Here is a 13,803-nt window from a genome sequence, read left to right as displayed (position 1 = left end):
GACCCGTGCGTGCGACGCGTAGCGTTCCGCGCGCGCCTCAAAGAGCCATCAGACCACCACAGATGGAGCCCAGTAGGGCTGATGCCTGATCCGGAGCTGCGGACTACCTAGCGGTTTTACCAGGGCTCCGGCTCGAAAAGCAGGAGAAGGAACAGGGTGGTTTTTAGTCAGTAAGAGTCTGACACTCCCTCTCGCCTCGCCCAAGGTGGGAGAAGTCATTGGATGATTTTCTCCACTCAAAAAAAAAAGCCACTCCCTGACACTCCTTCTGAAGTGAAGTGAACCAGTTTGTTTTATTTTGTTATCTGACTCAAGTTAAATTTGAAGCTTAAATATCGATATTCTTATTACTACCTTGTAGTACTTCATCGATGTTTTGGCAAAGAATTCAAATTATTTCCTATCATGTTATACCTTATCAGAAAGCTGAAGAATTGTAGATATTTTAACGCACATTTGCAGAACAGTTGTCATAGACTTTTTTTTAAATATCTCACAAAGAAAAACAACTTATCACAAATTTATTTACTTTTTTAACATTCGATCGTCTGCTACGACTCAGTTGGTATAGTTATTTACAGTTTTAGTTTTCTAAATAATAAAGCAACTAATCTACTACACAAAAAAGCAAAAACAAACCAAAATTTAGCCACCAAAGACAAAACAAGGGAGAAATAGCCAAAAAAATGGGAAATTTTATCAAAAAGGTTAAAGTGCCGATGGTTTGAAAACGGTTAAGTTTGGGTATAGGGTCCCATGGTCAAGTCAGTCAGGAATGATGTGAACTATCACGTCTTAAAGGATTTAGGTCGACTTACCCTTTAACCCTGTATAAGTATATAATTACAGAAATGTTAATGTTTACTTCAAATTATTAAAAAAATTGTTAATGTTTACTTTAATTTAATTCGACTAATAAATCCTTTAAATCAACTCTTGTAGCAAGCAGTATAATGTTAGCTAAGTCAACAGTGAGAGTAACAATTTCTGAAGCCAATAACAAACTTGCTGCGACGCAGTTATACCATTCAGTTTGTATAATTATTATCAAGCAATTATCACTAATTAACGTTGTCATTCAACAATAAAAATCAGTCGGTTGAATATATTATTAATTTACTGATTTGCAAATAACTGTTGTTAAATCTGACTCTGATTTTGTGTGTATTCAAACGAAATTTTTAATGAATTTTTATAATGAATCTTGCATATAGTTAAAGCAAATATTTTTTCTTGTTGTTTACCCATGATTATAGGTAAGTACTAGTTAAGTATCAAATATTTACTGCTAAAACTGTCTACTCAGAAAACGCAAATAGCAAAATACACAGAAAAGAAATAGAGGTACCTACCACACATACGTATACATATAGAGAATTCAACCCAACATACATAGTATTTTTTCCTCGAAGATCAACTTATTACACTTTTTGCTGTTCTATACACACCAGTATAAGTAAATATTTCCAAGTAGGTACAGTTCCAGAAAATATTAAAAGCGACGAAAAATACCCTGATTTATTACCCTTTAACGCTCCGATTCCTAACAATCACGGCGCGAAGATAGCATACAAATCGCTTAGAAATAACGATCAAATAACTCACATTTAAATACCGCACCAAACCCGGGGAAAACGGAATTTTCGAGAACGAACACATGCCATGAATGACTTCTGATTTCACGCATGGCGCCACGCGATTTTTTATCTCGTATCCATATAAATCACTTCTATTAGCAGCGAATTTCCCGTGCTCTCTGACAAAACTTATGAAGGCAGACCTATATAAAAAATAATAATTGGGTATTATTCTGTATTTATTGGGTTGTAATGTTTCTTCAATGGCGTATTTGTTCATAGCAGTTTTGATATAATAATAAAATAGCTTTGTGTCTGAATTTGTCTTTGTTATAGTAATATACATAAATAAATAAAGTGTTTATAGCACACAACGACAGCTAGACGTACGTACTAAGTTATCTAACTTGTACAAAGGAGCGAGTAACTTTTGAAAACCATTTATACTGATTGCGGCATAACAGAATTCAAAGTGACCTAGTTTTAGACTTATCTCAGTATTCTAGGTATGTTAGTACTGTCAACAAAGAAGTTTAATAGAGAGGAAGTATTATTAATACTGGCAGCATTTCATTCTAAACTTTTTACCAAATAAAATAGAGTGTATTTTGCAATAATAATCAAACTAATGGTAAAATGAAAACACAATTAAATCAAATAAATGTATTAAATACTTACTAAGATAAAAGTTCTTAAAAGCAAAACCCGACTTTGTGTTTTATAGATAAAGTACGGAGTGTATCGAAAAGTTTGTTTTTTTTATATTCAGATTAAGTAAAACTACTATAATCTAAACTCAAAGTGTTCTTTAACAATTTATAAAAGAAAATAACAATTTAAATCAGAATTTATCGCGTGGTTGCGTTGCGGGATTTTAAAGTTATTGAACAAAATCGATTTGTTTTTAGTCGTTCAGATATTTTAAGCAAGGGTAATATATTTTTCATTCATGTTTAGGCTGATTGAGTGATTGGATTTGACTAAGTTTGCGTAGTACGTATTGTTTGAAAAACTGGACAGGCATACAAATTAAAACACACAAGCAAAAATTAATAAAACTGAGGATCCTTAGTACGAATTTACTTTACGTTGAACGAAAACGAAACGAGAGCGTTCGGTGCTCTGGTTGGCCGCATCGAATAAACCAACCAATTAGACCGCCGAATACGCTCTAGTTTCGTTTTCGTTCAATGTAAAGCAAACTCATACTAAGGGTACTGTTGTTTTTGTCTGTCACAAAAAGATTCCATATGTTGATACGTGAAGAGCAATATGTTACAAATTTTATTTTAGTGAAAGACAACAAATTCTGTAATACAGAGTCTCTTCTCTTCAGATAAAATAAAACTGTCCACCCTTAAATAAAGGGTAAGTAGTAGCTATAACTACACAGATTACATTGCTAAAATAACTAAGAGTTAGATAATTACACAAACCAACCTTGTAATTTTAATACTTGGGTAAATTACACTGAAACTATTCACCTAGTTAGTGTTTAGGTAAAGTTTGTACATTGTTTATAGCTCTCCACAAATTACTTGCGTGAGAAATTTATAACAAAAGCTGTTATATTTCATGGAAAGCAAAGTTTTCCGTGTTGAGGTTACAAATAAGTTACTTGTACATTAAACTTTTACCACGAATTACAGGAAGCTATTAATTTTGTAATGTAATTTACTGTACGGGGAACCGCGCTGGGAATTGCAGCGGCTCGTGTACATACCTAATGTACCTATGTGAAGGTTGCATTATAAATTGAGTTGATGGAAATATTAATTTAAAATAGCTCAATTTAGAGGAAACTATGTTTTTTAGAGGACACGCTAAAAATGTATCGCAAGATCCACAGAAATTTCAAAATCATCGTCGTGGGTGCGTTTACGAACAAGTTCACATGCACATGACACCCAGACTCGAAACAACAATTTGTGAATCACAAAAAGAGTTGCTCCGAACGGGAATCCAACCCACTATACGTTGCACGGCAGCCAGTTGCCCAGCCACCACACACGCCGTGCAGTCAAATTAGATTCAACTAAGATATGTTTTTTATATAGAAAGACGGGTGCTATGAATGGCTTCTCTACTATCGATACATCGCATACTCGATCCAAATGCGGCGGCACATCTTACTCGCACCGCTACATACCTTAGTATAAGTGAAAACGGTCACATAGTTTCACAGCTTAACTATTATTTACTCGCAGCATAGCTACATATCACATCTCTGGTGGAAAATTACCCTAAACATCGACAATGAGCAACACGTGTTCAACCACGTGTCAAACAGGATCATTATACCAAACTCAGGATGTTTACAGGTTATGTACCGGTTGTGTTAACAGAGGGTTAATCAATCATGATTGATAGGTCGAGCGTGAATACTCGCCGCAAATGTGGCAATTTGGTCACGTCCAACAGGTGCTAACCAGTTGGTAGAATGGCTAGAAGTATTTTTGAACTTAAAACGGGATATTTACCATGTTTTTCAATTTTTATGAGTTTCATCATGATATCATGGCGCTTGCAACAGTGCCGAAATATCGGAAACTCATTAAAATTGAAAAACATGGTAAATATCCCGTTTTAAGTTCCAATTCTAGTGTTAGTGACCATGTAGATGTATTTTTGCTCCACTATTTACATTCAGAATTCTAGCTCTATAGTTCTTAAATGTAATTTCTTTTTCAGTCAAGAAGTAAAGAAATTAGCATATTTTCCATAGCATATTTTGTTAATCAAAACGGTTAGACTAACTAAAAATCATAATTATTTGTAAAGATCTTTGAACATGATGAAAATTAATTCTTTTACATTAGACTGCGTATTTTTTTTTAAATAATCAAATGAGATTATTGTTATAACTTTTAATTGTATTCGACTTTCTGCAAATTCGATATCTCATCTGTATCTGAATATCTAGTTTTAAGTAAAATTCTAATTAAAAATTCTGGTTTCATCACCAAAACTGTCACCTCATCTAATGTCTTTATGAATATTTCATGAATAAATTAATTGATTCTAGAGAATAAAAGAACAAATGACATTCATTTCATATTCTGAGCGTGAACAAAATTAGAAGAAAATGATAAATGATATTTTATACGAAATTAATAATGGTTGTGAAAACCTACAGACTGGAAGAAACGGAGTTAGTTAGATAATTTAGTTTCATTAGTTAAAAGAACTAATTTTTACATTTTAAACTAGCATTTAGACTATCTGGTCCATTATTATTAGAACTCGAATCGGAATATTTACCATGTTTTTCTATTTTTCTGAGTTTCTGATATTTTGGCACTGTTGTAAGCGCCATGATCACGGATAAACAGTGCCCAACATAGCCCAAAATAGAAAAACCTGGTAAATATCCCGTTTCAAGTTTTAATAATAGTGTTAGTGACCATGTCAGTTTAAAAACTTATATAGTTACTTATATACGAAAAGCAGTTTCGGGTCCGTCAACGGGAAAAATATTATCGATATTTAATGTATCAGGCAATAGACTCATCCCCTATCACATTGGACTCATAATCGTCTGCCTGCTAGGGAGCAATCTTATGCAAGACCTGTCTGCATAATATAATAAGCCAATCCACTTAAGATTCTAATATAGAGTAGCTAGCAACTAGACTATCGATAAGACACGATCAAAATCAAATCACGATATAACTAAAATATAATCTATAATTATATTGAACACAAAGTTAAACTTCTTGCATTATAAATATCTAATTTAATTAATTAGGTACATCACTGTGAGGTCACTCAACTTTCAAGTCATTCCAGGGACTCATAAGCACATGATCAAGTAATCTTTGCGAAAAGCTACAGAAACTGTTCCTAATTAATATTAAACTAAGCATTTTACTTCTTAATTTGTCTAAAGAAGATTAATTACATCTTAAAACGCCAGAAAACCACACTGAAATGGTTATAAAATTCAGTCTATTTCAAAGCCTTGGTACCGAAGCACCCAAAGTACATTAAGAACTAATTAATACGTAATTAAGTTAAACTCACCCATTTTAAGTTTTTCTAGCTGCTGCACGGGCAAATCCTGTAACAAGAATTAGGTTTTAAATATTTATAGAATCAAAGATGGTAATAAGACCACAGAAAATGGTAATAAGGTACATAATTAGTAATACAACGCTTCATTGGTCGAGAAACCGCGACTATTACGCAGGACTTACCTATAAAATAACAGCTGAAAAGTACTACGTATTCCTTCGGGGATTAAAAGGCGATTACCTATGTTATCTTGATATCCTGCAGAGCTAAATATTACTGAAATACTGAGTGATAGAAAATACTGTACTAAGTGTATTAATTCTAGTAAGGTTAAAAGTTCTTCGTTACATTATAAAAACCTACTACTAGACTTAATTCCTATATTAACTAATTTATATAATAATTTAGTAACTTTAGATGTCGGAAAACCCAGAATAACATTAAATATATATTATTTATTAATGAATAATAACAAACCGTGCCCTTTAAGTCAATCAAAATCATATCATTACTATTAATTTCAGACGATTCGTCTCTTATTTCATATTAACGCTCAACCGTATAAAGATTAATGATAGCGTGTCGAACATAATACCGAAGCTAAAATGAAAATAGATTTAAGTGGCGTCTATTTTTAATAAAGAGGTGAACTAGTCCTTGAACTTAGCGACCTTTAGTCGTCGCTGCCCTAATTTATTTCATTGAGTTTTCGTAAATATGAAGTAAGTATATATCAAGATGTAACCTGGCGCGTTGAGTGGCAATCGCGATAACTGTGTAGCTATAACTATGTACAGTCCATTCAGTTATTCGGTATATAAGTAAGAAAATAAAGATTAACTCAGAATAGAGACAGGAGCTATTGTTACAATTAAATAGTTTTTTAATGGAGACGTATCCATTTGTTCTTTTGTATTTTGCATACTAAATAACTTGGATGACTGTATACAGGGTGACTTTGAATTCGACGTATTCCTCTCGGGAGGTGATAATACAACTAATTTCCTACAAAATTAGCCCTGAGGTCCTTGGGCGGAAAGTGGCTAGTTTCTGAGATATTCAACATTTTTGGTTTTGGTAAAAAAATCCCGAATTGATTACAAAAACATCAATAAATAAAAAAGTACTGGTTGGATTTTAGTAGTTTTAGTTTTAATCAGTTGCCAATACATCAGTTATCATTTATAAATACTAATAATAGCAGAAATATCATTCGTTTTAAAATAGCAAGTAATTTCCTATCAAATTTTGTTTCGTGTCACTAATTTGGTCGATAGAAAACTGGATTTATTTCAAAAAAAATATATGACACTAAGCGTACAAACTAATAAAATAACTTCCTTCGTTTATTAGCTACCCAGAAACGTAAAATGATTTACAAAATTCTCAAAAACAAATGAATTAATTGATGATAAGTAGAGTGTAAAGAGAAAAGGGCAATTTCAAAAACATCTTTAATTGCAAAATTTTGTTCAAAGTGACCTCCCCTATGACATGCGCAATTTTCGTAAATAGCGGTGCAAAGTTTTTGCATCACGTATTAATATACATATAGATAAAATATTTGAATGTGAGTTTTGACATTACGGACGGTATTCTGGATATTCTTTTGCAAAGCGAAATACTGTGTTTTAACTTTCCGAATGAATTATTTAAGTACCATTTACATCACAGCGATTGTCAATTCATGAGCTGTTAAAGCGATGAAATATGTATATTTCTCGTGTTGGATTGTCTCAATAAAAAAAACTTCAGTTCGTAAGTATATTAGTTTCCATCTAAGAAAATATTTTAGAAATCATGCTTAAATAGTACGAGAAAATATAAATGAGTATGAAATAGTTTAAGTATTTAATGCTACACTCATGTTCACGTTTCAATTAATTTAAAACTAATATATTAGGCTATATAAATAATTGAAATATATTTTTTTACTTACACGACTTACTGACGTGAACCAATAGAGGAACGTTCGACTAGTTTCAAGTCAGACCGAAACTCATATTCAACTCAATTTTAATAAAAAGACGATAGGAAGGTTCCGAGTATAAAATTAAACAAACATTTAGATAGAATTGCACATTACACTTGCATTCTTGCTGTAATTACACAGATTTACTCTTAGAAGATGACCACGCATTTCCTAAGGGTATTAAATCATTGAATCTCTATTTTATGCCCGACCCTGTTCCTAATGAAGGCCACTGGGTACGCAACATGTGTTTGAGCCAAGGTTCTATGTGTCCCAGCGGTGAATATAATATTATTAAGTGTCTAGGACACCATGCCCCATATATCTACTGGGATAATGAACTAATTATAGGTTATGATAGACCGGCCATATACATGAGCAACACGAAGCCGAGTGTTCAATATTATATGTTTTTTTCGTATATTATTTAATATTTTTTATTTTAATTTATAAGCTTCACTAAGTTATAACTAACGTACTAGTTCAAGAGATCATATGTTTTATGGTGTAGGGCGACAAACGAGCAGACGTATCACTTGATGGTAAACAACACCTGAGGAATCACAAGTACGTTACCAGCCTATTTGGGTATGAGGAATAGGGGTGGTGTTTCACACCTTTGGTGAAATTGACACGTACATTTCATTCTTAACATAAGAGATGTAGATTCATAGATATGTTTCTGGTGGCACCAGGTTGGCATAGAAGAATAGAAAACTTATTCATTTCGTTTCAATACCCTTTAATTCCAAAGTTACGGTGACTGACGTAAATCTTTTACTGGTAATAAATTTACTATGGGACGGTTTCTATGTACCGTAACCGTTATAGTATCATTGGTTGTCTGACATCGTCAAGTAAAGCAAGATAATAATATTGTGAACGAACAGACTGGTGACCTTCTTGATATTGCTTGGTGTAATTGAGTAATAAAACTAAGATGTAAACTTGATGGAAAATTATTTCTGATATTACTACTTAATGTTAAAAAGTATAGAACAACTAGCATATTCTACTAACCGAACAACGGAACTCTCTGCTTTTCAGCATCGATTATACGAGAAGTTTATGGTTATGGGCTCCTGAAGTGGTTTGAAAGTAGTCGAGTAAACTAATAACTCAATTTCTTTGCCGGTTTGGTTCTAATTCATTGTGCAATTTAAAGGAGTCGTGATTTGGAGTGAGACGTAGCTCATTGTTAAAAATATGCCTCATAGTCCTTGTCAAAAGGTCAGGATCATGTAAAAAATAACCTTAATTCCATGTTCATCATTCAAGAAGCAAAATAAGATAATTTTGTCGGCCAGACGAAAACACCAAAATATCTTTTGCTAAAGTAATATAATCCTATTTGCATGTTGCCGAATGGCTGACTGGAATATTAAAAAGCTACTATTTATGAAGAGCTCTTTTATTTTTGGTTTTCTTGTTATTAATTTGTTATTTACACTAGGGATATAAGTGACCTATTTTTTTATGATAAAGTCTTAAAATCCCTATACGAAAAACAAAAAAATTAAGTAAGTAGTAAGTAACAGAAACTCAGATCAACCAATTCCTTTCTGGCAAATATTATTAGATTTTCAACTTTATATCAAAACGTATAATGTCGAAAATCAAATGTAAAAATTAGCTGATTGGAATTAGGTTTGTACCACCCTTGCCACTGCATACTACCTCCGGAGCTGCGGACTACCTAGCGGGTTTACCGGGGCTCCGGCTCGAAAAGCAGAAGTAGGAACGAGGTGGTTTTTAGTCAGTAAGAGTCTGACACTCCCTCTCGCTTTCACCCAAGGCGAAAGAAGCCATTGGACGATTTTCCCACATAAAAAAACACATTTGTCACGAGATGTGATGTGTGAATTTCTTTCTGAAATGAGATTAAAAGAGATAAAGATACATACCATGTGAACAATACTGGCAGTAAGTAATGAAATTAAAATAGTTTCGAAAGTCACTACCACCGTAGTTTCTGACTAAAACTTTTGCCTTATAATTAAAAGATATCATTTTAATACTCGTACGAAGATTTTTGAAAGCATATTGAATAGGTAATTTCTTCTATATTATTTTTAATTAAAGGTACACTTTGTACCTAAATTAATTTATACTTAGGTCCCTTAACAACGAAAAACTTAAAATTAACTATTCATATCAGGTAGGTACAAACCTAATCTACAATTTCAAATTATTCTGTATCCAATCCATTTTAATTTTAATAATATTTTTGAAGTTTCCCAACAACAACTGTTTCTGAATTAATATAGTTTAGTTTCATGTTTTTTTTCCGTCAGACATGTAAGTTATTTGTAAAATCAAACTTAACACATTAAACGCCGTGTTGGAACCGACGTTAGCGGAGGATTTGCCTTCAACAGTTTTCTATTGGCAGTCAAAGACTTAGACCAAAATATTAGGTTAATCGTAGATGTAAAATCTAATAATAGAGCCTATTTTATCTAAATCAAGTTGAGAACTGAAAGCCTGCAAAGTCAATATCTTTGTTGAAATTCTTGTTTTCTATGTAAACAGTTTTAAATTTCCATGAGTCGCGTTTATTTTAGAAGTCTAACTTTACATCTACTAGCTTATGCCCGCGGCTTCATTCGCACTATTTTAAAGATTTTTTAAGGGGCGATAATCATCCAATGACTCTCGCCTTGGGCGAGACGACAAGGAGTGTCAGAATCTTACTGACTAAAAACCACCCCGTTCCTACTACTGCTTTTCAAGCCGGAGCCCCGGTAAACCTGCTAGGTAGTCCGCAGCTCCGATTCAGGTCAGATTTAAAAACATCAGGGTATGAGCTGACTTGGGTGATAAGATACTTTTTATCCCACAGGAACGCGGACGAAACCACTGGAAGAAGCTAGTAAATTATGAAATCACGTCAATTCTTCCCTCCATTTTGCTGTGAATGACGGACAAATAAACAGACACACACATTTTTGCTTTAAAATATTAGTATGGTTTATTTAAGAACGGTCAAAGTTATAAATAGAATCCGTACCACAATACCAGAATCCAATTACTTGTTTTTGTAGAACAATAAACATTCTATAAATAAATTCTTAGAAAATACTTCAATTTAAGTTGAAACAGAAATAGAAATAATGCTTACATTTCAATCATAAATTAAGTATGAAGTACTTTCATTTTGTAATAGACATTTCTATAAATAGCTTTCATTCGTTTGGTCTATAAATACATTTCTACTTAAATTAAATCAAAGACATGAAACATTAAATTTTGAACCATAAGACCAGGCATTATGACATATTTCTCATTGACCAGGGACTATAGCATACGTGCATGCTTTAACCAAATAACTAATGTAAGATCGCCCAAGATTAAAAACATAAAAGGAATGTAATGAGATTTTTCGATCTTACACTAGGTATTTATACATCAGCTTTGTCTTTAATCCCCAAAAAGATATTCGCCTTTTGAAGTTTTCCCACCGTCATAAAAAAGAGGTATAAGTACTCTTCCCGTCACCCAAAAAAAGGTATACATCAGCATTAAACATTGAAAAAAGTTTATCAAATTCTTATGAATATCTTGCTATAGAAATTCTTAAAGTTTTTATCGCTTAAAGCCTTTATCTGCGATACTGTGTATTCAGCTACATTTTGGAATAATTACTCATAATGCCGGATCTATTACCATCCAAATTTAGTACATTAAAAGATTTCTTTATCCTATTAAAATTAAACCTTAACCTTAATCGTTTAAGGAACATAAATACAAGAACCCTTCCGTAGACCGGTGACTTGTATTTTTTATTTACAAACAAATGGTAAAAGCGAAAATGGTTCGCTTTTAAATGAAAGTAAACAACGGCCATTGTATAAGTACTTAATAAAGGTCTTTCAATTTGAAACTCCGCAGTTATTTTAAGACTTGCTTGTAGGTATTCTGTAAACCTTTAGCCTTTGTGAATGTGTGTGTATAATGTGGTTATTTTGGGACCCAGACAGGTCGTGAACATAAAGTTTAAAGCCCTTGTTTAGTGAGCGGAAAAACAATTGCTACATGAATGGAAAGTAGCTATAGGTACCCTTATTTATATGCACATAATTATTTCGTGAAGGTTATGTAAATTACATAAAGGTAACCCTAAAAAATGTTGCACGATACTATAATTTGGACTTAATTGATATTGAGGAATTGTGATGTTGATTAACACCTTGAATGAAAATTCGTTATTAAGTTTGGGAGAGCCATGCTTCGACAATTATCCCCCTTTCCAATCTTCCGTATCTCGATTCCCCTACAACCCTTAGATTCCTAACCCCGAAAAGGCCGGCAACGCACTTTTGACGCCCCTGGTGTTTCAGGCGTCCATAGGCGACAGCCATTGCGTACCATTTCGTGAATTATAGGTACCATGAAAAATCAATTTATATTACTTCAAAGGCAAAGCAAAAAATTCTTCGTGTTAAAAAAAGTTTCTAGCAAAATAATTTAAAAATACCAACAACAAATAAACTTCTGTACTCATTTTGTTAGAAAATCAACCATTAGGTTTCAATTTGTACGTAATCTATTAAAGAACTTAAAACTACAAATCTTTAAACACAAACAAATTCCTTTGTGAATTTACGAAACAAATTAAGTCACATTTTTACAAATGTAAAATATATCCCATCAAAAACATCCTGGCGGCGGCAATTGCTTACCATTTGGTGAAGTAAACCATGAAAAATCAATTTATATTCCTTTAAAGGCAAAGCAACAAAGTCTTCGTGTCTAATATAATATTGTAATATTCATTTTGTTTTCATGCGATGACTTAAGTTGGTGTATTTGGAAAACTGGACCGAAATTACAAAATATTTAAGTTTTCCCATGATTAAGACACTAAACTCTATATGTATTCCAAATATGAAGCTTCTAAGTCTGCTAGAAGTGCCTTGGACTTTTGATGATCGGTGAGTCAGTGAGTGACAAAATTTAGAAACTTTAACAAGTTGTCATTCTTAAACTACTGGTTCAAATTGACTGAAATTTTAAATATTCCGTGTTTATACAATGCCGGATTAGTTACTGAAGATTCAGGTTTCTTGCTTTATCCACAACCGAATTATAGGGGGTCGAAAAAGGCCCGATTTGCTTCCAGAAAAGGATGGTACGGCCGTGCCGCTTTTTTTGCTCGAACTGCCGTGCCCCCAGATAGGCACAAAGCTTTGTAAAATAAGAAGACGCTTTGTAAATTATGAGGGTTTATATAAAATGTACCGTATTATTTCTTAGAGAGCCACCTTATATATATAAGGTAACTTTATAGAACTATTTACATACATAATACACGTTTCTATAGAGGTGGGAAAATGCAATTAAGCGGAACAAAGCTAAAAGTAATTACAGACTTTAATCCACAGAGTTAAGGTTGTGTTTTGTTTAATCTGTCACGTTGTAAGAATATTCTAGAATATAATTTATAAGCTGGAGTGTGAATATTAGTTGCTTTAAGCTTATCAAGCTTCAGTCTTAACATCTTGCTTTTATTATCCAGCCAGCAGCACCAGCTACCACAATCTGTCAACTTTCTGTAATGGATTTTAAACCTTATGCTTTTGATATTATGTTGAAATTTTAATAAAGATTTTGACGGGTCTGGGGTAGTTTAACGTGCTGGTGTTTGTATAAGTGTAGGTATAACGTATCTGCCTCGTTGGTCGAGTGGTCGCAACTACCGGACAAGGGATCTTGGCTTCGATTCCTAAGTCGGGCATAGTATTACTGTTTTTTTTTTTTCGGTTTTTCGAAAATTCATCAGTAATAGAACAGAGCATGGAATTGTGCTCAGTATAATGGCAATAGGCTCACCCCCTATTACATGGGACTTATGACATAAATGGTGAAAAGTGGTGTAATATATATAGCGGCATTACATGCCATAATGTGCACCTCTGCTCTACCCCTTTGGGATTAAGAGACGTGACGTTGTTGTATAAGTATTTTGTCATAAATAAATTAACTTTACCTCACTCTCGTGTTTGCTGTCACATGTTATATCCCTTTTCGTGTATTGTGAATTCGTGATGTTAGAAACCTTGTTCGTCGTTACATAATTGAAGTATCAAAAGTTGAAATATTTCTGTAATGACCAGAATTGTGTGTTTCAATAAATACTTCGAATTAAATTCTTATTTTTGTGGTTTCATTGAATTTGAAAAAAAAATCGCTAGAAAATAATAGATTAGTTTTCATTACATGGGACTGAAATATGAATGC

At 33.0% G+C, this 13,803-nt stretch overlaps 2 protein-coding genes across 3 annotated transcripts in view; one reads left to right on the top strand and one right to left on the bottom strand.

Annotated features, from left to right (window-relative positions):
- Nucleotides 1-13,803, bottom strand: part of LOC118268150 (uncharacterized) — a 102,069-nt gene that overhangs the window by 18,125 nt on the left and 70,141 nt on the right. For both annotated transcript variants that reach the window (XR_007707396.1, XM_035582465.2), the window contains exon 4: nucleotides 5,601-5,637. Coding sequence is in view for 1 of the 2 variants with exons in the window: in XM_035582465.2 (XP_035438358.2) it covers nucleotides 5,601-5,637 (37 nt within the window). In the remaining variant the exon portion in view is untranslated. The remainder of the gene's footprint in view (nucleotides 1-5,600; nucleotides 5,638-13,803) is intronic.
- Nucleotides 1-13,803, top strand: part of LOC126912729 (uncharacterized) — a 202,865-nt gene that overhangs the window by 128,803 nt on the left and 60,259 nt on the right. The window lies entirely within an intron of this gene.

Source organism: Spodoptera frugiperda, chromosome 29 (genome assembly GCF_023101765.2).
Source record: "Spodoptera frugiperda isolate SF20-4 chromosome 29, AGI-APGP_CSIRO_Sfru_2.0, whole genome shotgun sequence".
In the NCBI taxonomy this organism is placed as follows: Eukaryota; Metazoa; Arthropoda; class Insecta; order Lepidoptera; family Noctuidae; genus Spodoptera; species Spodoptera frugiperda.
Note: the sequence above shows the minus strand (reverse complement) of the source record. Positions and strands in the feature narration are given on the sequence as shown.